Source organism: Panthera pardus, unplaced genomic scaffold, assembly GCF_024362965.1.
Source record: "Panthera pardus isolate Hobbes unplaced genomic scaffold, ASM2436296v1 HiC_scaffold_14, whole genome shotgun sequence".
In the NCBI taxonomy this organism is placed as follows: Eukaryota; Metazoa; Chordata; class Mammalia; order Carnivora; family Felidae; genus Panthera; species Panthera pardus.
In genome coordinates this window covers 623,078-650,960 of record NW_026526699.1, presented here as the reverse complement: position 1 = coordinate 650,960, position 27,883 = coordinate 623,078, and the positions used below count along the sequence as shown (strand labels likewise).

Genomic DNA, 27,883 nt, shown 5'->3' with positions numbered 1-27,883 from the left:
GGAAGTCAGGGCTCCACCTGGGCGGGGAGCACTGGAGGCTACCTGGAGCTGAGAGCCTGCAGGAGACCCCCAGGGAGAGGGGCAGGGGGCACACGGAGAGACGGCTTAGACTGGGGGACGGAGTAGTGGAAGGCTGGGAAACGTGCACTGGGCCTTCACACACTCGCTCTCTGGGCCGCGGCGGTCCGTTCCCCTTCCACGCACATCCCTACACACGTGGGCAGGACTTCTAGGGTCTGCGAGAACTCCTCCAGTAACACCCCACCCCCGCCCCCATATCAGCAGTGGCGTTGATGATGCCCTCCCCATCGGGAGCGGGGACTAAGAAGCCCCATGCTTCGCACCCCACCACAGCCCCCAGCCCGGGTGTGACGGTGAGCTTCCCCATCGGCCCACGTGTCTGGTTTGGCTGGAGAGGCCCCACTTTTCCGGCATGAGACCCAGCCTGGAAAGGCGCAGAGACCCCCTGGACCCGGCACCTCCCACGTGAAGACGCGCCAGTCCAGGTGCAGGCATAGGGGTGGGAAGAGGCGGGGCCTCCCAGCTCCCTCCCCGAGAGGCGGAGCCTGAAAGGGCGGGGCGGAGCATGGAGGGGCGGGGCCTCGGGCGAAGGAGGCGGGGCGGGGCCGGCCTGGGCGGGGCGGACGGCGCCTGGGGCGGAGCCTTGGCGCGGTCGGGCCCGCGGCGCGCCGAGGGGGGGCGGGGCCGGGGCGCGGTCGGGGCGGGGCCTGGGCGGGGCCGGCTCTGGGCTCCGCCGGAGCGCCCACTTCCTCTGGCGCTGGCTGCCGGGCGGAAGTACGTCAGTTGTTATCTGCTCCAGGCTCCGCCGCCGCTGCCGCTGCCGCCGCCGCCGCCGCCGCCGCCGCCGCCGCCTCAGCCTCACGAGCCACGGCGCCTCAGCTCGGGACCCGCCCCGCCCGCGCTCCGCCCGCCGCCGTCGCCGCCCGCCGCGCATGAGGCGCGCCCCCGGGGCCGCGGCCGAGGGCCGCTGAGCGCCGGCCGCCCCGCCGATGCGCGCGGCCGCCCGCGCCGGGGCTCCCAGGCCGCGCCGGGCCCGGGGCTGAGGAACCCCGCGCGGCATGCCCGGCCCGGCCCGCCGCCCGCCGCCGCCCAGGGCCCGAGCCCGCGCGGCCCGCACCGAGCCCGGCGGCGCCGCGTAGCGCAGCGGCAGCGGCAGCGGGAGCGCGGGAGCCCGACGGCGCGGCCGCAAGGTCACCGCGCACCATGGAGGCCAAGGTCCGCCAGAGCCGGCGCTCGCGCGCGCAGCGGGACCGCGGCCGGCGCCGGGAGGCGGCCCGCGACGCCCGTGACCAGAGCGCGTCGTCGGGCGACGAGACCGAGCCCGGGCCTGGCAAGGAGAACGCGGGCCTGCCCCGCGCGCCCCCGCCCCGCGCCGCCGCCGTGCGCCCCCCGCGCCGCCGCCGCCGCGAGTCCAGCTCGCAGGAGGAGGAGGTCATCGACGGCTTCGCCATCGCCAGCTTCAGCACGCTGGAGGCCTTGGAGGTAGGTGGGGCGGCGGGCGGGGCGCGCCTGGGGCGGCGGCACACCCACCCCGCGGGGCCGCCCGGGGCCCGCGCGCCTCGCAGGTGGCTCCGGGAGGGCCCGGCCGCCTGCGGTGGATGCAGCGGGTGTTCGTGTCTGGAGCTGCGAGCGAGAAGAGTGTCTAAATTACACTGTCCAAACCGAAGGCCGTCTGGTTGCACACTCGCCTGTTTTCAGCTGTTTCTTTTAACAAAATCTCACTTCATCCGGCCCAGGACGTGCCGGGGAGGGGAGCGCTGCTGGCGGTGGTGAAGGCAGTCGTGGAATGGATACTTTGAGATTCTTCCTGTTCCTTTCGTCCTCCTGGAGGTTTTTGTTTAGACGGAGGGGGAGGGGTAGTATCTAAGACCTCCCTCCCGGTTGTGTCTTCACCGGCTGGTAAATAGGGTGGCAAAAAATAGTGCTTGTATGGCCGAGTTATCCTCCGGCTTATTTGCTCAGCAAATACTGCCCTTCTTGCATGGACCCAGGTGAGTGGAGAAGGACAGGAATGCTGACTGTCAGAGATCTGGCGAGTGGGGCGAGTGGGGAGCCCCTGTCTCCTAGAGCGATGTAGGCGTGCTGGCCAGCCCCACACCCTGCAGGGGCCCCATGCAGCTCTTATTTGGGAAGGCCGGCATCTGCTGCGTTTGGGGTCCCAGAGATGGCTCAGTTCACAGCCCGCTTCCTTTTCCTGGGCCTCGGGGCCAGTGGCCTGGGATCCCCAGTCAGAGGCTGAGCTTTGGGAGAGGGGACAGGCCTACCTTGCAGGCCCCTGCAGCGCACCCTGTCCCTAAGGTCCTCCAGGTCTGTGGACAGTCTGAGTGTCAGACGCTGGCCGCCAAGGAGAGGTGGCCCAGGGACAGGTTTGCTGCTTTCTGTCTGGGCAGGCGGATGCACAGAGGCGGGGCATTTACACCCACCACGCAGCCCCCCCCACCCCCACCCCTGCATCCCTAGGGGGCCTGACATCATTCCCGGATCAAGGGGTCCCCAGCTAAGACGCTTTTTGGGGGGGTGGCACATGCCACAGCTCCGAACTGAGAAGGGGTGGCCAAGTTGTGTCCTGTGGTTTCTGAGAGTGCTCACGCCAGCCACCTTCTGCACGTGTACCTGCCCCGCCAGGTGGGGAACAAGCAAAACCCTAACTGGTCCCCAAGGCTCCGCAACCACCCGGTTGGCCTCTCCCACCCGACGTCCTCTCGAACCAGCTTGTTAGCCCCTGTGAGGTTCTGCTGCCTCGGGGCCCCCGTTCCTGCTGTCCCCTCTGCCGAGGTCTTCAGGAGCCTTCGTGTCTCAGCATAGATGTCACCTAGAGAGACACCCCCCCCCCCCCCACCGACCTTCTGAAGGGGCGTCCCTCCTTCCCCACCTCTGCCCTGTCGATCTCCCACTTTCCTTCCTTCAGTGGCCACTCTCTGTCTGAAGCCATCTGGTGATTTACTCGCTCTCCGTGTTGGCTCTCTCCCCACCAGAACTTGTAGGCTGGAAGGGAGCAGGCAGCGCGTGTGTCTTGTGTGTCGTTCGTGAGTTCCCCTGCCCCGTGCGTGTTGCGGAGTGAAGGAGCGAGAGCAGACCCCGCTGTTCAGGAAGGCTGCGCCAGGGGCCCCGCTGCGCCCCACTGACATAAGCCCGCCAGTTGCACGCGCTGCCCGCGGCGGCCTTGGCTGTAACTGCCCCTCTGGCATCAGGAACACTGGAAGTGCAGCTGTGGGTTTGGGGGCTCGGACCAGTCCCGGTCAGGTCACAGAGGGCCGGGGCCTGCTTTCGGCTTGGCGTTCATACAGCCACGTCAGCAGGCCCCTTTCTCTGCCCTGCTGAGCCCGGGAGGGATCCGCCTGCCTTGGAAAGTACGGGGCTTCTGCACAAGTCACAACTTCTAGCTGGGCTCTGTTGTTCGGGCTCTTTTCTTGCTAAAGCGTAATGGTTTTCCCCAGAATTCAGATAACTCATAAGGGCATCGAGTGACTAGCACACAGCGAACACGTATCTGAGCGGACACCGTGCTGAGTCTGTCCCCGAACTCCGTGGTACAGCTGGGGACACTGAGGCCCTGTGCCGTGAGTGTCAAGCTGCCAACCCCGGGGCACGAACGGCCAAATGTCGGGTAGACCTGCCCAGGACATTTGGAGAGTGCCAATGTCCAGGAGTCCTCCTTTCCTTTGTCCTGAGGGTGCGGCCTACCCTGCCCCCGCAAGCCCCAGGCAAGCCCCTGGCCCCACCCTTCCAGCACCCCCGCCCCGTACGCACCCGTGTTTGCCCCTAAGGGAGTACAAGTCCTTGCCCCGTGTGGCTGAGGATGTAAGCCACTTCTGTGAGATGCCGTGGCCACACGCGTGGGGCAGTAGTGTTGTTGGCTGAGGAGAGGGCTCCCAGGTCCCGTCTGGCTCGTGGTGTTGTCCCCACAGGAGTCCGGGGCTGGATGGCCGGAGCTCGGCGTCCGAGGCCAGGGTGTGCCCTCCTGAGCCCTCGTCTTTCGTCAACTTTCTGATTCTCCGTTTAACAGGGTGGGAGCAGGAAGCAGGTGGTGGTGGAACAGGGGTCTTGTGGTTTGGTAGCGGGACAGAAGCTGTCTTTGCTCTCACCAGCCGGGAACATTGGGGACAGATAGATGTTTCCTGCCATCCTGGTTCCTGTGACATCTCTGTCTCCAGAGGTGATGGGAAGGCCCTTGGAGGACAGACAGGCCAGGGCAGAATTGAAATGCTCTGCCTGGGTCTTCCTCCCTAATGCAAAAGGCAACCCTTGGGCCACAGGTCAGGTGGTACCAGCCCCTAGGTCCCCTGGGAGATTCACTTTGCAGACCTGCCGTGCGCCTGCCAGCACCTTCCTCGGGGTCCCTGTGCGCCGGCCCTTCCCTCCACACCCTGTCGGTGCCCAGCTCTTGAGAAAGCCGTGTACCGCTGGCACCCGGCGGAAACCACCCTTCTGGTTCGGCACCTGTGTAATTCTCTGTTAATTTGATTTCAGACAGCAAGACACTTGCCCCTGGTTCAAAGGTCGGTATCAGCGAAAAGGGGTTGTCCTGAGAAAATTCTCAGCCCCGGCCCAGACGTCCGCAGTAACTTTTCTCACCAGCTCCTGGCCTTTCCAGAGCGTGTTGTGTAGATGTACACACACAGATGTGTACTCTTACGTCTCTCCCTTTTTGCTAGAGAGAGAGGGTTATTCACCACTCCTGCGTGTGTGTCTAAGAGGTACGTACCCGAGAGTAAAGATGAAAAGGAAAACACCCAAAGTTCTAGCTGTGGTTAACAGGTGACTTCCTTTCTCTAATTCTGTTTCCCCCACCGATCACTGCGCCTTGTCTAGGTAACCCAACCAGCCGTACACAGAGCTGTGCTGAGAAACCCTGCCCCGGCCTCCCTGTGGCAAATCAGCACGTGAATGGCTGTGTGGGCAGGTGGTCCTGGCCTGGTTGCCCGGGTCCCAGTGCTGTCCAGGGGTGTGTGTGCATTTCTGCCAGAAATAACCAAGTTCTCCCAGCCTTGGGATGCTGGGGCCACTGGCTTCGAGGCAGGCGGGGGAGGCTGCCTCAGTCCTGATGGGCGGTGGCCCCGTGGGAGGGGTGTGCGGTGTGCCAGAACTCCCCTAGGCCACGTGCAGGGGGCTCCGTGGTAGTGATCTCTCTGCAAGCTGGGTTCAGTGTCCCCCGGGGCGAGGGGCACACAGTCATGCTAGGTCTGGTTGCTAAGGGCCAGGAGTGCGGGGGGTCAGGATGTGGCCCCGCTGTCCATGTGCAAAAGCCCACGCTGTTGGTCCCGCAGGTGGGGGCCTTGATCTAGGGGGCCGTGTGCCGCACCCGGCCCATCCCTCCAATAAGGGGGACAAAGGCGAGTTGGTGCTGAGAGGAGTGTCCATGCCCACCAGCCAGAGCACCTCCTCCAGGCTGCCTCCTACTCTCCAGATGGGGAAACCGAGGCCCAGAGAGAGGGAGCATTTTGCCTGCAGTCATGGGACACAGGCACAGCCCCAAGCCTGGGACCTGCTTGGGCCAGCATTGGGTCGCTCCCCCGTCCTCCTGAGGGCCACTGCTGTTGGGGAGGGGCTGCTCCCGCCAAGGTGGGGACCCCTCCCCCTCCCCCCACCCAGCTGGGTGGAAGTAGAGCCGTGGCGTGGCCTGCTCTGCCCGCGTGGACACCCGCTGCCTTGCCTGGACAGCAGCAGTGTGCTGGGTGTGGGGTGGGAGCGTGGACTGGGCTCTCCTGTCCTGTGGGTCAGCGCCCTGTTGTGGGAAGGTGTGTCACGGGAGCGGTGGTGACGCGGACGGCCGAGGGCGCTGTCCTCACACAGCCCTCCGTAGATGCGGAGACTAAAGCCCAGGGTGGCCGAGCTCTCATCTGGGATCTGCCCAGCATAGCACCAGACCACAGACACCTCCTGAGTCTCGACCGAAACTTGTGTTGCGTCTTCTAGACGTTCTTTGGGATGAATCTGAGCTCGAGCAGAGAGGGCAGTGGTCTGCGTGACTTCTAAAGGGATGGCCTTTCCGGGCTGCAGGAGTGGCAGTAGGTGCCCACGCCGCCCTGGGTCCGCTGCCTGACCTCTGGGGAAGGGCCGCCCCGTCTGAGCTCCGTGGGCATCGACGGTCTGCAGAGCCTTTGACTACGCACAGGCTGGGAGGGGTCCACTCCTCGCCGCACGCCTGTCGTGGGCGGTGAGGCCATAGGGTGAACGCTCACGCACGGTGGCATGGCGCGGTGGAGGTGGCCGTGGTCCTCCTGATACGTGGTGGCCCTGTGTATCTGGTGGCCAGCTTGCTGTCCCTGCCACCCCTGGGCACAGGTGAGGGTCTTGGGCCTCAGTTTGCCTGTCCTGCCCACACCGTGGCCCCGCACGGGACCGACGGCGGCAGAGGCAGCTGCCCTCGAGTGCCCGGAAGAAGCCGCGCTACACCGGGAGGTGGAGCCTCCCCTTCCGGCCAGTGGGCTTGGCCGGGAGGGGCAGCACGGGCCGTGGGGGCACCCCTGCGGCAGGCCACAGCCCACTTTCCCTCTGCCCTCGCTCTGAGCTTCCAGACAGAGTTTCAGGTCCACGGCAGGTGCGTGTGTGTAGCGTGTCCACGTCCGAGGTATATTCGTGTGTGTGCGCGCGCACATGTGGATACACACGTCTATGGTGTGTCCTTGGCCTGGGCACATGTGTAAATCCCTGTGTACGTCTGTGTGCCGCAGACCCCGTCTGGGGCAGCAGCTCTGTGGCGTGGACAGAGCAGAGGACAGGCCTACACGTAGGGAAACCCCGTCCTGGAGCTCCAGGACAGGGCCTCACCCCCTCCCTCTATTGTCCTGGGCCTGCTGCAAGATGGTCACCCCCACCCCCGCCCCAGCGGGCAGCAGATGCTCATGAGCTCACAGAGCTGGCCCCTGTCCCCACTGCCCCCCTGGCCTCTTGGGCCCATCAGCTTCTCTGCTCCAAACTTCTAATTCAGTAACCTTGCCCCTACTGGGGCCCCTCCACACCCCACCCCAGCCAGCCCCTCACTCCTGACACCCCCCCCCCCCCGAGAATCCTCAGACACACACATTGGCACACTTCTGGCCTTTGTTGTCTGCTCTGTCCCCTGCCCAGAAGATTCTTTCCCCAATTGTCAGGGTGACTCACTGTCCGATCACATACCCCCTTCCCTGGCAGGGAGTCTTCAACTCCTGTGTCCAGGCCGCCCCAGCCCCTCCCGGCTTACCGTCTGTTCCCCGCCCCGCCCTGCAGACTCAGGTGTCCCCCACCCAGAACCTCCTGTGTGCTTGTTTCCCGAGAGAAGCTCCTAGACCTGGGGCGGGGCTGTGGCGGTGCTCTGTTCATTTTGATACGTGGGAGGCCGTTGTCCTTGACCGTGGTACGGGTCTCTTCCTGCGGAGGGTCTGTGCATTTGCTGACTTGTCCTGCCTCGGGCCTGGGTTGTTCTGCTTTCTGATTGGCTGCTTCAGTGTTTGTACCCGGGCACTTTGTAGAATTTCCTTCTCGGTTCTGAGAGTTTCCCGGCAGAGTGTCTAGGTTTCCCGTTGGCCACTGAGGCAGCCATCCCTGCTACCTCCCTTCCTGCCCTGTGGCGTCTGTCAGCACCTCCACGGCACCGCGTGGGGGTCCCGTCCTTTCCGGCGGGGCTCCTGCTTCCCCTGGACTCCGTGTGGCTGCTGTGTCCTGCCTGGGAGGGGTCTGCGCTCACACCAGAAGTGATCCGTGTGCTGTACTCACCCTCCTGTGTGATGATTGTCTTCCTTCTCTGGACCCAGTGACAGCAGGCTGTCCCTGAGTGCCTTGCCATGTGGTCTCGTGCCCGCTGCATCTTTCCTTGTGCCCTGGAACAGAGTGGCATGAGAATCATCAACTCCTCCCACACCTGGAAAGAACACTTGGGGTCCCAGCTTTCCAGCCTCATTTGCTGGTGGCTGGTTCAAGACCCGTGTCAGCTCCCTTTGGGATGGGGAAGCAGGTGATGGGTAAGGGCTCTGTGGGACCAGCTTGCCGGAAACAGGGTCAGCAGGGCACTCCACCCCCAACCCCCGGAGCAGGCTGGCATGGGACAGGAGCTCCTGAGAAGGGCTGCCTGTGAGCTGGCAGGTGTGAGACCTCAGGCCCTGTCCCCCTGCATTCTGTTCGGGAGGGCAGTGGCTGCTTTCTGGAGGAAGGACACCAGAGTCCGGAAACTGCTCCCACCGTGGGCTTGGGCATTGGCATGTTCTCTGGGCAGCCCGAGAGGCAGCAGCTGCACAGTGACTGGGCAGGGCGTACACGGGAGCCACCATCATCCCGGCCTTGACCGCTGTGGTTCGCATGCCCTTCACGGAGCTCCCAGAGGCGGGGGCCATGGTCGGCCATTTAGGGAAACTGAGGGGGAAACTGAGGCACCAGGCTTGTGTTTATAGCCCCTGGTGGAAGAGTAGCTGGGTCGGGCACAGACCTGACCAGGGTGCCCTGACGTAGTCACAACCAGTTTGGGATGCCTAGAGAAGGTTGATGGGGTGGCCGGGCTGGGGCCCCAAGGGCACCCGAGGCACTTTCTCCCTTGGGATCCGGAATCTGAAACCCACATGGAATGAGTGCTCCGGGGACTCTGGGCAGGTGTGGCATCTGGTTCCACGTGGAGCCTGTTCTGGTGCCCTGGTTCACCCAAGCAGCTAAAGAAAGGAAACTGACCAGCGAGTTCCCGGCCTTGTTCAGCCCCCCAGGACTGTGTACCAGGACCCTGCTGTCCAGCCCAGCACATGAGTGGTGTGTGCGTGGGGAGAAGGACCCCCCTGCAGAAAGGCCGGGGGGGCACATCCACGTCCCTCCCCACACCCTCCCGGCAGCCCAGCGTAGACTCCAGCCGAGTGAGGCCCTGCAGGGGCCCCGGCTCTGCTGTTTTCTCGGAGCAGCTGTTCGGGGCGGGCCGCTCCCTGGACTCCACGCGGCTGGCCGGAGCCGCATACACTCTGACCGAGCTGCAGGTGCCCGTGGGCCCTGGACGAAGGCGGGCACTCTGGTGAGAGCAGGGTGTCAGCAGGTGGTCGTAGAGGCAGGGCAGCCATTGTGTGGGCACGGGGGTGGCCCTGCCGGAAGGCTGCCGCCTGTACCCCGTTGCCAGGGAGGAGCAGGAGGCCAGAGCCCAGCCCGAGGTGCAGCCGTGCTGAAAGTCACGAGGGTCAGGAGGACGGTGACCAGGGCCGAGGTCAGGGCAGAGTGCCGTGTCTCCTCTGCACCAGATGAGGCGTTCGCTCATTTCACCTCCCTGCAGCTCCTCCAGCGGGAGCCGTGCTGTCGCCGCTGTATAGACAAAGACGCTGAGGCAAGGGGAGTCAGTCTGCAGCCGGCATGGGATTGAAACCAGGCATGGGGCACGAGTGTGTGCACCTCAGGGGGGCTGGGGTTGGAGGCCACGGGTTGCATGGCCACGCCGGGTGCCATGCTGCCTTGAGTGGCCAGCACCTGCCGTGCGCCCCCCACCCCCCGCAAACACTCTCCAGCCTTGGGGAAGGCTGTTCATGTGGCCCTAGGGCTCCCACCCCTCAGACCTAGAGCCCCCACAGGGACCCTCGGGATCTGCCATGACCCATCAGCTCTCTGACCTTACCCATTGCAGCTGTCCCCTCTGGCCCCTTGCCCCAAACCCATGTACTGGTTGTCAGACCCTGACAGGCCTCTGGCTAGCCCTCAGCCAGTGCTGTTCCACACGCTGCATGCCTCCCCCTCAGCACCTGGTTCCATCTGTAGCCCCAGTGGGGATTTGTCAGGAATTCATGTAGATCGTCTCCTGGATAAAGCCGGGGGCCCCTGCCTCCTGAGGTCATCTCTCTGCCTGTCCCAGATCCTCTAAGGGCAGGCCCCTGTCTGTCATCCATGCATTCCATCCCACATTCTCCGTGAGGCTCGGCCCTGCCCACCCCCTCACCTGGGGCCCCACACACTTCCGCCTCAGGGCCTTTGCACATGCTATGCTCGGGCCCATCTCCCAGGAGCAAGTTCAGGATGCTTCCTCTGACTCCTTCCCTGTCCCCCACCCACTGAGTGAGCCCAGTCCAGATGCCCGGTTTAAATTCAGTTCTCTTTCTCGCCATGTGGCCCCTAGGTAGCCCCCTGCCTGCTCTGGGCCTTGTTTTCCTCATCTGGAAAGTGGGGGTGATGAGCTAAAAGTTTTTGCCATATGGTCCTGAGCCCCTCCCTGTCCCCTCTCCGGAGCCCTTCTCTGAGCTGCCCCTGAGGTCTGTTCTCTTTGTCCCCCACCACAGGACAAAACAGAGGCAGGAGACACTTTAGCAACAGTGGCCCTGGCTTTGGCCTCCCTGGGCAGCCCCCACCGTGTGTGACAGCTGAGCAGGTCCCAGAGACTGAGGGGGGCTCGCAGGGCGGAGAGCCTGGGGCCGGCTCCGGCAGTCGTGGGCTGGTGCACCGCGTGCTGTCTGTGTGCGGAGGGCTGGGGAGGAACTTGGCCGGAGACTGACCTCCAAACCCAGTTGCCGGGACAGCGGTTGTGAACACAAAAATCCGTCGAATGTGGGTTAGATGGCGGCCTGGGGGGTCGGCACAGGGTCACAGAGTGGGGTTGCAGCGGGGTGTGCGTGCGGGGACGTGGGAGGGTGCGTCTGTGGTGTTCAGGTGCAGACCTGGGCGGGTGGCCCGGAGCGGGGTCTGCCTGTCCCTTATCCGGGTCCCTCTTTGCTCCGGGCTCTGTGCCCGCCGCCCTCCTCCACCTCCATGCCTTGATCAGAGTGCCTGTCGCCGTCAGCATCTGTTCCACTTGTCCCTGGCCACGGGGTGGGTCTCCTCTGCCCCGGCAACCACGCAGTGTGTGATGGCTGATGGGCGCTGCACAGACATGGGAAGGATGGAGTGTTTTCACAGAGCCTGAGGTGGGGGGTCCCCGCTAGAGCGCAGGGCAGGCTGCGGTGGTTCTGCGGGCAGCTGTCCTGCCCCTGCTGGCCCGCCTCCCAGCTCCCGGCTCTCTGCCTCGCCGGGTGTCCCAGCGTGTAGGACACCCTGTGAGCGGCGCCTGGAAGCAGGGGTGCCGAGGAGGAGTGCTGTGAGCTAGCAGGCGACTGGCCCAGAGGGACCAAGGCTCACGAGGCAGGCTCTGGAAGGTTCTGGAGCAGCCGAGGTGTCTGTGAGGCCTTTAGGGGACGGTCCTCGAGGGCAGGGTTACGCTCGAGTAGCCACGGCACCGGGGGGTTGAGGGGCCTCTCAGGCAGGGAGCGCTGTCCGTCTGGTGTGGGTGTGCACCGAGGAGGGGACGGGTCAGGGAGGAGTGCCGTCCCAGCATCAGAGCCCGAGGTCCCCATGCCAGGGTGGAGGCCGCTGCCCGCAGGGACTTCCAGGCCATCTCCGTCGGCCTTTGAGTCTGGACGGTGGTCAGCGGCGGGTGTCAGCGGTGCCCCAGGCCTTGCTGCACCTGGACGCGGGGGGCCCGGGGGGGGAAGGTGGGCCCGGCAGAGGGACGCTGTCACCCCCACCTGTCTTCCAGTTTTTTCGTGACTCTGCTGAAGGTGGTCTGTAATAGGAGGGTGCTGCTGTTCTGGTTCACGGGGCCTCCCGTTTCTTTGGGACCTCCCCGGTTTTAGCACTGTGAGTCCCACATCCAGGGAACCCTCTCGGTCCCAGACAACAGGGATGGTTGGTCAACGCGGGGCGGGGGCAGTTGCTGGTGGGCAGTAGACAAGCTGCCTCCTTGGTAGCTGAGGTGGGGGAGGAAGGTGGTCCTTCTTGGGTAGAGACCCTGCACGGAACCATGCGCTCTCTTGACCACACGGAAGGAGACACCTGTACTGTGGTCTGTGTCCTGGGGCCAGAGAGAGGGACTCATGGCGCGGAAAGCAGGCAGGGCATGGGTTTTACTTGCGGGCGGGTGGAGAAGTTTGATTCAGAACTTAACAGGTGAAGGAGAGTGAGCCACATAGATGCCAGGGTGGAGGGAACAGCTGTGCCAAGGCCCTGGGGCGCATGTGTGCCGAAGGGCTTCCAGGTTAGGGATGACGGCCTGCCAGGTGAGCAGTGGGTGGAATTCGGCCTGAGCTTTTGGAACAACGAAGAGCTGCTGACAGAACTGAGAGCCAGCAAGGTCTGCTGGAGGCCCTGAGTCCCCGAGGTTCTGGGAGACCAGCAGCCTCGGCCAGGCAGGGCGGGGAGGTGGGGAGGTGGGCCGGGGAGGGGGAGTCCCAGGTGGGCCAGGCCTTCCACTCCACCGAGGGGGTGCCCGTGCTTGGCAATGAAGGGTGGGTTCTCTGTGACCCTGGGGGCTCAGACCCAGGTGCCGGGGGAGAGGCCCCAGCGCAGCTCCGGAAGCGGAGGGGGCGCCCACCTGGCTGCGGCACCATGCCTTTGCCTGCTGGGTCTGGGAGCTGGAGGGGCCCGGCCCACGTAGGAACTGGCAGCCTCAGCCCTCGGTGAGAGAGACTCTGGGTCTGTGTTTGCCGGCTATAATGACTCGTGTCTGTGCGCGGTCGGTTTACCGAAGCGCAGTCAGAGATCTTACTGGTACTGCATAGTGAGAACGGTTAGGGGAGCTAAAAACAGTCCCATAAAATTGCTACACGAAAATCTAATCACTGGTCTCACGCCGCCGAGTACCCCTACCCCCCTCGTGGCCCGGGGGGGACCAGGGGCCTCGCTGCTGCTGGGGGCGCTGGGAGCGTCGCCGTGGGGCCGTTGCCCCAGGCCTCGAGGGTGGGGGACCGCCGTGCTTGGCCTCGTCTGCCCTTCTGTCCGTGCGGCTCACAGACGGGTCCGTGGGCGGAAGGCAGCCCGTGAACACATGACCCGGCCCTGACCCCGACCGCTGGAGGTGGTCCCAGCTCTCCCCAAACCATCGCTGCGGCCTCGGCAGGGCGCGCGCTCCGCTCCTCCGGGTGCGTGGCGTGGGTCCCCGAGCAGCGCACCGCGTGTCCCGTGGCTCAGACGCCAGCCCGCTGCTCGCCTTGGCCTCCCTCCCTGCGGATCTCTCCAGAGGGTCTCTCTGCTTGGCGGACGTGCCCTGGCCCTTGGTGGGGCCGTCGTCGCTGTGACGGCTAGGCCCCGCCCGGGGCGGTCGGCACAGTCTGTGCACAGCTGCCCCAGTCGGGTGATGAGGGGGCCCCCGCGATTGGGACCGGGGGCAGCACTACCGCCAGAGCAGGCTCAGAGGGCGCAGAACTCTGGCAGCGTGCACCTGGGCTTGGGCGAGCCTCCAGAACTGGCCCAGCCTCGCGCGGGGTCGGGGTCAGCATAGCGAGGGAGGGCCAGCCCCGGCCTTGCGGTGCCAGGAAAGGGCCAGCCAGACGTCGCAGCAGTGCCCCGAGGCAGGGTCTATTGAGTCCTGTGGCTGGGAGCCCCCAGGACGCACAGCTCAGAGATGCCTGGGGCCACTCTCAGGGCAGTGGCTGCGTGGGGGGGCGGCCGCCTCTGGATCCCGGTGCGGCACCAGGCCTCTTGCCTGCTGGAGCCAGGAGGGAGCCTGTGGTGTCGCCGGGGCCCGCCGCCTGCCGGCTCGCCCTCTGCGGGGCCCCGGCCAGGCGCCTTCCGGGCTCCCGTGCTCTTCCAGACACGGGAGCTCCTGCCCGAGGGCCTCACCTGCCCCCACTGGCCCGTGGCCTCCAGCCCAGGAAAGCGAGGGTGTCTGGCTGTGGGCGGGATGGAGCTGGACCAAGTCCAGGCGTGGGGGAGGCCCCGTCACTGATACTTCAAGGGTTGTGACAGTTTAGTTTCCCGGTTTGTTGTTCAGAAGACACAAGCAGTGTCATAGCGGGTTTACAGAAGGTGTGAGGCGTTGAACGGCTTGTGAAAGATGTGGTGACCGGGTGTGTCTGGAGAGGTGGCCTGGAGTTGCCCCGAGGCCATTCCGGAGCCCACAGAGGGGCGGAGGCAGGGCCTGGGCGGAGGCCTTCGTGGAGCCCACGGCCGCTCTGCGGTTGACGGTTCACCACACGTGCTCTGCAGCGCGTCTGCCCTTCCGTCCATCTATCCTGCTGTGTCTGTTTTGATGACAAGTGCTCCTTAGAAAGACGGATCCCAGCCCAGCCCAGGGTCCCCGAGGGGCAGGCCGTTCCCACGGGTTCCGCGTGCCGGGCTCTGCTCGTGCCGATGGCGTGCCCCGCGGCCGGCCTGTTCTCCGCCCAGGGCTCCAATGGGGTGGGGGGGGCTTCAGAGGCTGGCCCCCGGGCCAGAAACCGTGTCTGTGGGCTTACCTGGTGGGAAGGTCCTAGAAGCCGTTCCTGCTCCTTCCGTCAGAACGAGCGGCTGCGGGGGACTCACCTCACCGTGACTCAGGAGCGCGCCGTGTGGCCGTGTGGAGTCACGCAGTGGCAGGATGCCCACTTCTCGCAGGAGGAGGCGGCCCCCAGGAATCTGGGGTGGGGGGGGTGGGGGGGGACTGGCTGCTCTCTGCGGCGGTACGGAGGTGTGGGTGGCCCATGGCGGGCGCGCGGTGTGCGCACACCCGGGCATGGAGAGCCGGGTGGGGCCCCGGAGCCCATCCAGTGGGGCTACGGCACAGGGCGGGCCTGGCAGAGACACCCCCCCACCCCACCCCCCGCGTCCTGCTCGGAGACTCCCCCGGGCTGTGCGAGTGTGTACCTGTGTGAGCATTGTGCGTGTGCGTGCGTGGTGGGATGCCTCCGACTCCCGCCCTCCTCGTCGTGTCCACACACACTTGGGGTTGTGTCCGCACCTGCCCTGACACGGTCGGCGTCCCCCAGGGGCCCGGACGTTCGGTGAGGGTGTCTCTGGACGAGGCTAGCATGTACATCTGTGAACCCTGCCCCGTGTGTGTGCGTCCCATCTGATCGACCGAGGGCCTGAACAGAACAGAAAGGCCCGGCTTTTCCTGCTGCCTCGAGCCGGGACAGGGGTTTTCTCCGGCCCCGGGGAGGGAATCCACACCAGACCTCGGGGCATCCGGGCCCCCACAGTTGTGTGGCCGGCTCCCCCTAGCGAGGCTCCCCACATACACGTGCCCTGCCGCTCGGTTTCTCCGGAAAGCCCTGGCCGATACGCCCCTACAGCACTGTGGGCTCTGACACAGCCTGCTGGGCCCACCCTCTGTCCCGCGATGGGAGGCTGGGGCCGGGCAGGGTGTCCGAGGCAGGGGCGGTGAGGTTCTGAGGCTCTGGCGCCCTGCAGTTGACTGGCAGCATCCGGTCGGGGCCTTGCTGTTCTCTAGGGCCTGTGTGGGAGGGAACGGCCTGTTAGCAGCAACGGCGACCCGGGGCAGGAGGCTGAAAGCTACGAGTTGGAGCGAGACTATCTGGAAGGAGGCACGGCACTCGTGTGTTGTGGGGGCACCAGGAGCCCATGACTATTCAGAGCCTTGCACGTGGAGAGCGGGCTGCGGTCTTTACCGAGACCTTCCCGTCCCTGGAGGGACTGCCTCGGTTTTCTTCCCCAGGGACGCCTGTGGCTGTATGAGCCAGGGAGGCAGGCACGAGAGAGGGAGCATGGAGCTCCTTGCCACCTCAGGGCCTTTGCACTGGCTGCTCCTCTCTGGGCGGCTCCCACGGGTCCTCCCTAAGCAGCTCTCAAGTGGGCCCTTCCCTTCAGCTCCCCTGCTTGGGTTGCCCTCCTGTCCCTTTGGGCCAACTCCCTTCTGAGCTGGTCACTGGTGCCTGGACTGGCATAGTCAGTGCTGAGCACCGGCTTTGTGTATGCAGATGTGGGGGGGGGGGGGGTGCCACGGAGTCCAGAGTCCGCCTGATACCCACGGGTAGGGAGGGAGCGCGGAGGTCTCGGTGTGAGCAGGGCCGCCATGTCAGGGTGTGGGGCCCCTGTGTGCTGAGATAAGCAGGGGCGCCAAGAGCTTCAGAGGGGCACGAGGACTTGTGCCCAGGACTCCAGGACAGGCTATAGACACGCCAGCGACCCGCGGTGTCCCTGGGGTCTGAGATTCCAGAGGGCGGGCGTGGGAAAGGGTCTGTCCCGTCCGGGAAGTGAGGGTCCACTCGCTGCTGTGGCACAAGCCCGCGGAGCTCTGGGCAGAGCCCTATAGCCTGGGTGAAGGTGGGCATCAGACTTAGGGCAGAGCTTCAGCGAGGGACAGTCCCTGACCGAGAGGTGTCCCAGGACGGGTGCCAGCTTGGTCTCCCTCTCCCTTCCCCGTTGCCCCTTGGCCCTAGGGAGCGGGGAGGGGCGCAGGAGGGTGCACGCTCGGCCTTTAGCGTCAGTTCAGACGTGAGAGGCTTTGAGGGGCTGTCCTCCGTCCGTGTGACTGTGATTTCGGGCCCCTCAGGAGAGTCCTGGGGGCGTGGGGTGTCCCACCCTACGTGAGGGGGGTCTGCCGCCCCCACATGTGCGTGGTTGCTCCCGGCCCAGGCTGTGGAGTCACATGGGGCGGGACAGTCACGGGAGCTTCCGTGCCCGGACAGACGGTTCTAGTCCGGCCAGCCTGGTGGGGGCCGCTGGTGCTGGGTCGGAGGACCTCGCCGGACGAGGACCAGCGTGTCCCTGTCTCCGTCGCCAGGCCAGGGCACCGCAACAGACTGGGAATTTGGTTCTTGCTGCCACCTGCCCGGGTGGGCTGAGGCCTCTGAGGCCTGGCGGTGGCCGGGTGCCCACCCGAGAGCAGAGGCCTCGGGAAGCATTTCCTGTGGGGACGTGAGGGTGTCACCTGGGACGTGGGGGAGCCTCTCCGCCATGGGCATCACTTTCATCCGGGCCCTCTTCCCCTCCCCCTGGGGTGAATGCTTTCAGAACCCTCCGGGTCCCTTTCTGCGGTTCCCTCCCTCTTCTTCGGCAGCCCAGTGGGGACGGTGCCTCCCACCCCACCCCACGGACCCAAGCGGGGAGGGTGGCGGGTGACACTCTACCTGCCCACCACCGAGCAATGCCAGGCCCTCCTGGGCTCTGGGCTCACCGGCCGGACTGCAGGTGTGCTGGGTGCGGGGACCCCGCGGGGGGCACGAGAGAGAGCCGGCTGCTGTTGTTGGCATCTGCACGGCACATGCTCAGTAAATACCCGCTGCGTGCCGGGCCCTGCCTTGGGCACCAGGCGCAGCTACGAACGAGATGGGCACAAGTCCCCGTTCTAGGGAGGGGCCTGGGGTCCCCGGAGGTCTGCACACCCGGCCGAGTCTGGGACTGATTTCCTAAGACGGGCCTCCGTGATATCAGGGTGCCAGGCTGCGTGCAGCTGGGCGGGCAGGTAGATCCCCGGGTTGCCCCAGGGGCCGGTCGTCATGTGCTGTGGCCACGGCCTGCAGTTCCAAACCCAGGGCACCCTAGGCGGGGGCTGCGCCTCACCAGGGCCGGTGCAGCCATTGGTCCCGGCACCCGCCCAGTTCTGGGCCAAGGATCAGGGCCCCCCGTGACCAGGTGGTGCCCCTTGGGAAGCCTGCTCCCTTATGCAGCTTTGTTGCAGCTCCCCCTGCCCCCCACCTGTCCTGACAGGCCCACCCAAGTTTTCCCCGCCCCGTCCCCCCCTCCTCCTGAGCTGTGATCCCAGCAGGGGGGCCTGGCGCCTTCAGGCGGGTGCGGTCACACACCCGGGGCCCGCCCTCAGCACGGCATGGCCTGACACGGTGTCACTGGAGGGATGACACTGCCAATTAACCGGCCTTGTCCTTCTTCACTCGCAGAAGGACATGGCCCTGAAGCCACACGAGCGGAAGGAGAAATGGGAGCGTCGCCTTGCCAAGAAGCCCCGTGAGTCAGAAAACTGCCCGTCTGCAGAACCAAGCGAGAACGGGCGGCCCCTGGAGATGGGCAGCCCTGAGCAGGACCTGGAGCCTGCCTGCGACCGGGGGAAGAAGAAGGTCCCCCTGCAGCCCACCAAGCAGGTGAGCCCCGGGCCCCGCCCCCACTCAGAACCGCGGTCTCCGTGCCCTCGGGGCCACACCAGCACCTGGACACCACCGTCGGCATCCGGGCCCGCCTGGCAACGTGCTCCATCGTTGTTGGGCAGGGGGTGCAGGGCACACGTGGACTGGGGCCCCAGGCAGCTGCTCACCGTGAGCCCGGGGCCCGAGCAGACGGAAGACCCGCCCCCGGTGGGTCCCAGCCGGAGAGGCCGGGCCGGGAGCGCAGGCACTGGGGGTGGGGGAGCGTGCTCTCGGGGCAGGAGGGCGCACCCGCTGCTAGGCCGGCCCCGTTTCCCCATCGCGTCTGTCAGGCTCCGCCGACCACGGGGTGTCCGGCGTGTCTGTAATGCGCGGGGGGCCAGGTTCAGTGCTGGGTGCTCTCCGCCTGCTGGACGTCTGTGGAGCGCAGCGTACCTGTGGGGGGCGGGGGGGGCACGTGACTTCGCGGTCAGGGGTCCAGGTGCGGGGAGCAGCCCCTCCGCAGCCCCTCCCCGCCCAGGGGCCTCCCCCCGTGGCGGGAGGGGCCGTCCTCGCTGTCCCCAGAGCCCAGCCGGGATGGGACGGGGAGCCTGGGACCAAGGGGCTGTGTCCCGGGTGCCGGCTCGGTCCTGCAGCTGCTCTCCTCCTCGGGGACTCGCTGGTTCGCGCCTTCTTTTCAGAGAGGGGTTCTTCTCGCTGTTCCACACTCCCCTTCAGCTCCCTTGGGGATTGGGCTGCTGGTCAGGGGCAGCATGTCTCCGGGCCCCGGGCTGGTCGGGGGGTGTGCAGGCACGCCTGCCCGGGTGGACACGTGCTCTTTCTTCCAGCAGGTGTGCTCCCCAGAAGGGGGGCCGCTCCCAGCCAGCCACTGGGACCAGAACGGCCCGGCCCAGCTCCAGCGGCAGCTCCAGCCCAGCCAGCCCCAGGGGTCACCCCCAGCCCCGTGTCAGCGCTGCCAGCCCCGTCGGGCTCTCCCGGACCCCGGGCAGCCCTGCCGGCCCCAGCCGCCAGTCCCGGGTCAGCGCAGCTGGCCCCAGCGGTCACTTCTGGGCCCAAGACAGCCCTGCCGGCCCCGGCGGTCACTTCTGGGCCCGGGTCAGCCCTGCCGGCCCCAGCGGCTGCTTCCAGCCCCAGATGAGCACTGCCGGCCCCAGCGGTCACTCCTGGCTCAGCCCTGCCGGCCGCGCTGGGGGCTCCTAGGCCCCAGGCAACGCTGCCGGCCCCTGCGGTCCCTGCTGGCCCCGTGCCACCTCTGCCGGCCCCTGCGGTCCCTGCTGGCCCCGTGCCACCTCTGCCGGCCGTTGCGGTCCCTCCTGGCCCTCTGGCACCGCTGCCGGCCCCTGCGGTCATGGGTGGCTCCCTGTCTCCGCGGCCAGCCCAGCCGGGCGTCCTCAGGACAGCGGGGCCGGCCCCTACAGTCACTCCTCCTGCTGCGTCCACGCCGCCGGCCCGCTGCCTCACTTGCGGGCCAGTGCTGCTGCCCCCGGCGGGTGCTCTTAGCCCCGTGCCAGCCCCGGAGGTCCCTCCTGGGCCAGCCCAGCCACCCCCAGGGGTCACTGCTGGGCCTCAGTCAGCCCCAGCAGTTAGTTGAGGCCCCAGAGCACCCTGGCCCCCCGAAACCTTCGCTGCTGGGCCCCGGACAGCCGTGCCAACAAAAGCGGCCACTCATGGGCCCAGAACAGCCTCGTCCGCCCAAGCGGCCACTCCTGGGCCCAGAACAGCCCTGCCGACGAAAGCGGCCACTCCTGGGCCCAAAGCAGCCGTGCCAGCCCCTGCAGTCACTTCTGGGCCCCGGCCAGCCCTGCAAACCCCAGCCTTTACTCCCCATCCCTGAGCGCCCGTCACTCCTGGGCCGGCCTGCTCCGCCCCGCCGGCCCCTCCTGGGGCCCCTGAGCCAGCCGCGGCGCTCCCTGCTGGACCTGGTGCGGGCCCATCAGCCCCAGCTCTCACTCCTGGCAGCGGGCCGGCCCTGCAGGCCCCTGAGGTCACGACGGACTCGGTCCTCCACCCCTGCGGTGGCCCGCCAGGCCCCATCCGTGAGCCCTGGAGCCTGATGCCCGGTTTCTGTACCACCCTGGGTGTGGCTGTGCTGGGCACCTGTGTCGCCAAGACTGGCCAGAGGCCTTCGCCAGACAGGCCGGGCCGTTCGTGGTTGCAAACTGAGGTTTCAGCAGAGGCAGCCCCCTGCAGAGCCGCCACCGGGCTGAGGCCCACCTGCACCAGGAGGAGGGGAGAGGACCCCCAGCATCTTCCCCCCCGCTCCCCCCCCCCCGCCACACCCGCCCCCATCGTGCCCGCTACCCTGTGATGTACACGCCCCTAAGAGAGCGAACACGGCTGCCCCCGAGGGCTCAGGCTTCTCGCAGGGGGTCTCGGTGCCTCTGTGCCTCCGAAGTGCCCACGTGTCCTTGTGTCGGAGTCTTTGTGCACACCCGCCCCAGGTGTGTGCTGCCCCTCAAGTGTTTGTGTGCAGCGTGTGCGTGCATGTACGTGGTGTGTGTGCATACGTGCCGTGGGGCTTGCCAGCTGCAGGCCTGGCGCTCCTTGGGCCCCAACCCAGCCAGCCAGCGCGCATCCCCCACCCCTAGGCCGGAAGCGGGCTCCGCTGGGGCCTGGCCACAGGTCCCACTTGCCTCCCCTCTAGCCCAGGGTGGGGATGTGTGTCCACCTCCCGGGTTCTGTGAATGCAGGGAGGGGACGGACGCAAGGGCGCTCAGGCTGTCTGTGGCCACTTAGGAACTGGTGGTGACAAGGAGGGCCCCCCACCCCCACCCCGCCTCCACTGAAGGAGGCCAAGCACTGAAGCAGAGGCAGAGTGTCCCATCCCCCCAGCTCTGGACCAGGAGGGCCCCGGGCTGTTCTCGGAGCGCCTCCTCCCGGCCTCCCACTCAGCCTGTGCAGCCGTCAGCTGCCAGCCCCCCAGGGTCTTCCCTCTTGGGACAGACCTCACACTACAGGGCTTTGCCTGCCCTCCGCCCACCCCACACCTGTGCTCAGGGGTCGCCCGTTCCTCACCCCAGACCCCTGGCTCGGGGCAGTCCCACACTGGTGCTCCCGGAGTCCTGGGCGTGAGGCGAGGGCTCAGCTCTGACTCTCCGGGATTTGAGGGTCTCTGGGAGAGGGGACCGCAGCCCTCTCTGGAGAGCATCAGCCCCCTGAGGGTGGCCCGGCTGTGCTCCCGCCAGCCTTCTGTGCGCCCAGTCTCACGGGGCTGCGACGGCCACTCGCGTGCTGATCCTGTTTGCGAAGGCCCCGGAGGTGCCCCACCCCACCCCTCTTGCCCTTTGGGGTCCTGGCTGGCTGGGTGTGGGGTCCGCCCAGAGCAGGGCCCTCAGGCATCTGGTCCTCACCCGGGTCTCCCTCCCAGAAACGCGGGGCTTATTTTTCTGATTAAAGAAAATAAAAAGTGCCGTGCCATTATTTTTATAACAGCATCAGTGAGTGTGTGTCATACGTGAACTGACTTATTCCCACAAGTGGTTTTCTGCACATCTGGACTTGCCTCCCTTTACTGCACACCTGCTGAGCACCAGGAGAGCAGCCCGGGGAGGGGCTGCCCGGGGAGGGGTGCAGGGCCTGGACACGGCTCGCCATGCTGTGTGATGTGTGTTTGGGGGGTGGGGGGAGCCGCGCTCGCCTTAATTGCCGTCCAGGCCTCCGTGGCCGGCCCGGCCCTCACACCATTTCGTGTTCCTTGGAGTCCCTGCTCTAGAAGGGGTCTCTCTCTGGGGGCTGCAGAAGGGGCCTCGGAGGCTTGTCGTGGACTGTACCGCCCCTCCCTCGCCCCGCCCCGGAGCCCTGCTGACCTGAGGGCTGCAGTGCTGGAATCTTCCCTGTCGGTTCTGCGCAGGCTCGTGGGTGGGGTCAGGCAGGTGTGAACCGTGCCGCCACCACCTTCTAGGCCTTTCCGCTCTGGGATTGTTGGCCCTGGCACTTGAGTGCCTATGTGGGGGAAACGGTGCTGGTCCACAGGAGAGGGCAGGCGACCGCAGCCCCCCTAGGCTGGGCCCACTTCTTCCCCTCTGGAGCGACGCCGCCATGGGTGACCCACGGCGCCCTCGGACCCCTGCTCTTCCTTGCCTGAGGACGTGCTGAGGAAGCAGCTCTTGTCCCATGAGAACCCAGAGGGGCCCCCACAAGGCCCTAAGGGACCCCACCCCACACCGTGGCCGCAGCCGGCTTTGGGTTCAAAGTGACGGGTCCCCGAGGGGAGTGCACTCTGGGGAGACGACCACGTGCTGGGGGGGAGGGGCTGTACCACGTGGGCTGTGTCCTGGGGCGGGGGGCTGTTGGCGCCCTCGTCGCCCTGAGGAAATGAGGGTCCTGTGTGGCCACACCTTGGACGTGTCTGGCAGCTGGTAATCTGGGTCTTTCTGTGGGTTTGGAGATCGTGAACTGGCAGCTCATTCTAATGTTACGAATCACTCGTTGGCCAAAGGACACACCTGCACGGGCCCCTGCGTGGCCTGGGGTAGAGAGAGGCTTGGGCTCCAGCGGAATGTGGCCCCAGGGCCAGAAGTGTGGCCCGCCCTGTTGTGGGGAGAGTGGGGCAGCTCTGCCTGGCGTTTGGGGGGTGGAACGAGTCCTCGGGTGCCGTGGGTCCCAGGGGACCCCTCGGATGGGGACCGGAGCTGGGCGCCGTGCTTCGCGGGGGTCTTCCTCCAAGCCCCGCAGCCCGCCTCTTGCAAGCCCGCACCTCCCCGTCAGCCCCAGCGGATGGGGCCCTGGGGAGGAGACCATGCCCCATCCCCGCTGTGCCCCGAGGGGCAAGGGCAGCGGTGGTGGGGCTGGGGTGGTGGTTCGCAGGGAGGGGAGGGCCCTCCTGAGCCCTGGTGGGCCTCATCCAGCGCTTGCCCGGGCCGCCCCGGTCCAGGGCCCCCTGGAAGAGCTCGTCTGCCCCACGCGCACATCTGTGCGTGTGTGTGTGTGTGTCCGTCCGTGTCCCCGTCTGAGTGTGGCGGTGCTCTCCGAGCGGGCTCCCAGCTCAGGTGGATGCCCGAGCCCTCCCGACACGTCCTGCCCCCGTCACGCAGACGCCCAGGGAGGAGGAGCCCCGGGCCGGCCCGCCGCTCGATGAGTGAGGATTGCGCCAGCACCTCCATTACCAGGCGCTGCTCCGGGCCCTGAAGAGGCGTCCGTCCGACGCAGACCAGCCCTGCCCCCTGGAGCTCAGATCTAGCCGGGCGGCCTGTGGGTCAGTCACTCACTGGGTTAGAAGGGGCCGGCGTGCATCCAGGCTGCCCCTGCCCCGGCCTGAGGCTGTGGGGACCACCACCCATCCGGGCAGCTTGCCGAACCCAGGGAGCTTGAGGAAGGTGGCGTCCGTGTCCCGCCGCCCACTTGGCCTGGGGGGATTCGGCAAGAAGCCTGCCCCAGGCCTGGGTTGGGGCCCCCACACTTGAGGGGGCCCCGGGCCTTGTTCAAAGGCAAGTCTGGTCCTGCGGGTGGAGCCTGCCGGCAGCGTTGCGTGACGGGGTCCTGGCCGGAGCACGCAGCCGGTGAACACTCTGGTGGCCACGTCAAAATTCGAGAAGGGACAAAATCCATCTGAATAACGTATTTTAACTTGGTGTGTTCTCAGTGGTATCTTTTCAACGTGCAATCAACGAAACTATCAGCGGGATGTTTCTCTCTCTCTGTAGCAAGTCTCCGGAAGGGGGTGTGGGTCTTGCCGGTATAGACCTCCGTGGGTCAGACGGGTGCGTTCACACGCTCCGTAACCGTGCGGCTTCCGGCCTGGGGGGAGTGGAGGGCGGCACGGCCTGGGAGGGTCCCCAGGGACCTGTCTCCCTGAGTCTCTCTCCTCACCCTCGTGACTCTTGCTGGATCGCTCACGCTCAGCCAGCCCATGGTTTGAATCCCCGGCACTGGGCCGCAAGGCTGAGCGCGGCAGCCCAGAGCCTCCCCGCGAGCTCTGAACCTCCCCCCGTCCCAGGGGTGAGCTGGCGTCTGCGCGAGAGCCGTCTTGTGCCGCTCACCCCCACCCAAGGCCGGTCCTTGCTTCTACCTTCCGAATGTCCGTCGATGAGATTTCATTAGAAGGGGCGCCTGGGTGGCTCAGTCGGTTAAGCGTCCGACTTCGGCTCAGGTCATGATCTCACGGTTCGTGGGTTCGAGCCCCGCGTCGGGCTCTGTGCTGACAGCTCAGAGCCTGGAGCCTGTTTCGGATTCTGTGTCTCCCTCTCTCTCTGACCCTCCCCCGTTTATGCTCTGTCTCTCTCTGTCTCAAAAATAAATAAATGTTAAAAAAAAAAAATTTTTAAATAAAAAAAGGAAAGAATTCAAAGCGAACGGCTGTCAGGACGCATCATCAGCCGGGGAGCGTGCACTAAGCGGTGTCGGAGCGACCCGGTGCTTGTGCTGGAGGACGAGATGGGCCCGAGACCGGTGGCCACGAGGAGCTGGAGAGGGTGGGTGTGAGGAGGGGAGTGACGCAGCGAACAACAGAGAGAATGACCAGGCCGCAAGCGCCACCGAAGTGACCCCGATCTGGACTGACGAGGAATGAAGAACCCCAGACTCATCCAGGATCGGGCCTGAGACAGGAGACCCCGACACGCCAGGGACGCACAGGGACCGCTCATCCTAGGGAGTCGTCAGCAGGGGGGAGGTGCGCGCTTCCCGAAACGTACGGCTTCCCCAGCGGACCCACGGCGAAGCCGACGAGCTGAATGCTCTCGTGTCCGTAACACGGGTGTCACCGCACCCCGCCCGCCACCACGGTCCCCGGGCACCTGACAGAAGCTGGCCTCCCCGCCGTCCAGGCCCAACACCGCTGACCCGCTGACGTAGCTGGCCACACCTAGGAGGTAGCGGGCGTTGCTCTCCCCGCGTCTCAGACGAATATGCTGAGGCCAGACCCCAGAAGCAGCAGCTAACGCGCCCAGGACGAACAGGACAGCAGGCAGCCGGGGTTGGAGCCCAGGCAACTCCCTCCCTGGAGTCTGTGTCCTTGACCTTGACCCTCCTCTGCAAGACCGTGGCGGTGGCACCTGCTGGCTTCCCGGGCTCCTGTCGCCCTGCCGTCTGCAGCCCATCTGAGCATGTCCTTCCCCTGCCGAGAGTGTTCTGGAAGGTTCCCTCTACTCCTGGTGACCTGAGTCACCCTCCTCCCCTGACTTGCCTAGTTTCTGACTGACTGCCGTCCACATTCAGCTCATGCACTGTCCACCCTCCGAGCCCTCCCTGCCGCTCCAGGCCCCTCCAGGCCCCTCGTGCCCTGTGCACCTGTCCTCGGCTCACAGCCAGGCCCCGTGACCCCGAGCCTGGCAGAGGCAGGCGCTCAGGGAGGCGGGTTCTGGATGCCCCACGTTGGCTGTCTTTGCTGTTCCCCATGTCCGTGTCATGTCAGTACTGCATGCCAGGGGACTGGAGTCCTGGCGGGGGCCTCCTTGGCACTCTGGGCAGCTGACTCCACCCCTCGGTGCCTGGGTCTCCTTGCCCGTGCGGTGGGGGTAAGGACACTGCTTCCTCAGGGTGGTCGGGAGCGGAGCCTTAATTCAGTGAAGTCTCAGAACAGCGCCGGGTCCCGAGCCGATGGGAACGGCTGATTCCTACTCGGGGAAATAGTTCCCACCCGACTCATTCTCACAGCTGGCTTGCGGCTCAGGGACGCTCGCGGTCCCCAGGCTGGGCTGTGCCGCCGTCGGCACGTCAGCGCACAGGTGCGGCCCCCCGGCGGGGGCTCAGCGCTCCCCTCCCCCCCCCGTCACCCTTCTCAACCCCCCAGCCCCGCCTGCCCCTGCCTCTGGGCCCGTTTCCTCCTCTCTAAGGTGAGGTGCCAGCAACCCTACGCGCCTCACATGCACGCGAGACGGCAAGCAAGTCTGTACGCCTGCCGCGTGCTGGGTCTGTCTTTGCTGCTGGCCTGGTTTTCTTACAGAAGGCTCCTGTGGCCTCCTTGCTGGACCCTCTCGGGTCCTTCCCCAGGAGCAGCAGGCTGGGGCGGGGCTGCCACAAGCCCTGGGCTCCTGTGAGCTCAGAGGAGGGGACACGGGGGGCCCGGGGTGGCAGGCACCCGGCCCGCCCGGCCCCACCTGGCCCTGCATCAGAGGGAAGGGCTCAGCATCCGGCGTGAGCTCCCTTGTCACTCCCTGTGTGGGGGGTGGATCGGGGGTAGCAGTGAACGTGACAGAAGACGGTCCCTACCTTCATGAAGCTTACATTCCAGTTGGGAAGACAGGTGTGGAACAGGTGGAGGGACTCCGATGTGCCGACGGGTCTGCCCGCAAAGGGAGAAGGGGCCCCTGTAGAGCAGGGATCAGGGAGCCTCTCCCAGCCCGCCCGGGGAGGGCCCAAGTGCCCGGCTGTCCTGCAGAGGGGCTCCGGGGGTTGTGAGCAGCTCAGGGCACGAGCTGATGTACTGCCCCCAGTGGGCAGTGGATGGGTAGGAGGTTTCTGCAGGTGCAGGAAGCTCTGGGTGGCTTGAATCAAGTCCTTAGTCTTTCAGGTGATGGGGACAACATCCGAGTGGCTCAGTGGCCCAGCCAAAAAGAGCCCAGAGAACCCCACTCCAGCTTGGGGGCACCACTCCTGAGCCCACTCTGATACATTCTGGGGGCCAGACATGGCTGCCCATCTTGTCCCTCTGGCAAGGGAGACCACGCCCAGGCACAGACGGGGCTCACAGGCACCTTGTGTCCCCCAGGGCCTCCTGGCCACACGTCACCTGGGAGTTGGCCTCAACAGCATCCCTTATAATCTGTTGTGCATCTTACCCGTCTGTCCATCTGTTGGCCCATCCATCCCCCACCCATCTACCCACCCAAGTCTCAGTGGAAGAACCTGGCACAGCGGAAGGGGTGACTAGCCTCAGACAGCGGCAGCCTGCTCCCTGGCACTGGGCATGGGGACACTTGCACTGCCCGAGCCCCCTTCCCTGCGCCGGACCCCGGGCCTGGTCATCGGGGACAGAGGACAACCTTTCCCACTGAACACTCACAGCATGATGCAGGGAGACAGACAGGGCAGCCGTGGTCCTGCTTCACTTTCAGAGGGACACTTGGGGCCTTTACGGTCGCTCACCCAGCCTGGTTGATGCAGGAGCGGACAGAGTATTGGGAAGGATTTCTGGAAGAAGCAGGGCCCAAGCTTATCACCCGAGTAGGTGACAGGCAGCGGGGGCACCAGGTTGCAGCTGGGAGGGCACAAGATGGGGTGGCAGCCTGGGAGGTGTCTTGGAAGGGTGAGTTGCCATGGCCTTGTTGTTACTGCCAGAAAGCTCAGGATCCCAGGTGCCCCTGGTACGCCCCAGTCTGAGAGTAGTGTCCCTCACCCCACTAGTCTGATGGCAGTGACCTAAACATGCTAGTTTAAGGGAATTGTCCTCTCCCCACCCTTCTGAGAGCCGTGACCTGGCCCTGCCAGGCTGAGGGCAGTGCCTTATTTCTACGTGTCCCTCAGCCTGAAGGCAGAGTCCCAGCCCCACCAGTCCGAGGGCACGCTCTGGTGGCACACCACCGTGTAGGAGCGGGCTGTTAGATTTGCAAGCCAGTTTCCAGACTGTTGGCAGCCGAGCCAGCCACGGTGTGTTTACACACAGAAGCTGCGGGTGCCCCGTGTCGGGGCTCTCCCCTCCCCCAGGAGGTGCCGTCCCGTAGTTTTCCTATCAGCCTTCTGACTCAGCTGCACGCCTTTACAGGTGCCACCTCCCCGGCTACCCTGTCCTTTTTCAGAATGCTGTGTTTTTGGTACTTGTGGCTGTTTGCCAGCCATGTGCCAGCCTCTACTTTGTAGGCTTCAGGAGGTGGGGGTGTGCCTGATGTGTTCACTGCCCAGAACAGAGCCAGCTCCTAGGCATCCAGTAAGCATCGGGTGGGTGGGTGGATGGATGAGTGGATCAATGGGTAGATGGATGGATGAGTAGTGGGCGGGTGGATGGACGGATGGATGGACGGGTGGACAGACGGACATACAGGTGGACGGACGGATGGACAGACAGGTGGACGGATGGATGGGTGGACGGACGGACGATGGATGGATGGGTGGACGGATGGATGGACGGACAGATGGATTGATGGACGGACAGACGGACAGATGGATGGGTGGACAGATGAGTGGATGGATGGATGGATGAATGGATGGATGGATGAGTAAATGGAGAATGGATGGGTAGACGGGTGGTGCATTGATGGCTAGATGGGAGATGG

The 27,883-nt window shown here is 65.9% G+C and overlaps 1 protein-coding gene across 1 annotated transcript in view; it reads left to right on the top strand.

Annotated features, from left to right (window-relative positions):
• The first annotated feature begins 1,097 nt into the window (after positions 1-1,097).
• The window catches only part of FBRSL1 (fibrosin like 1), a 79,734-nt gene continuing 52,948 nt past the window's right edge, over positions 1,098-27,883 (top strand). Inside the window, 2 exon segments of the mRNA XM_053901866.1 lie at positions 1,098-1,503; positions 17,535-17,735. Coding sequence (XP_053757841.1) covers positions 1,225-1,503; positions 17,535-17,735 — 480 coding nt within the window. The 5' untranslated portion in view covers positions 1,098-1,224.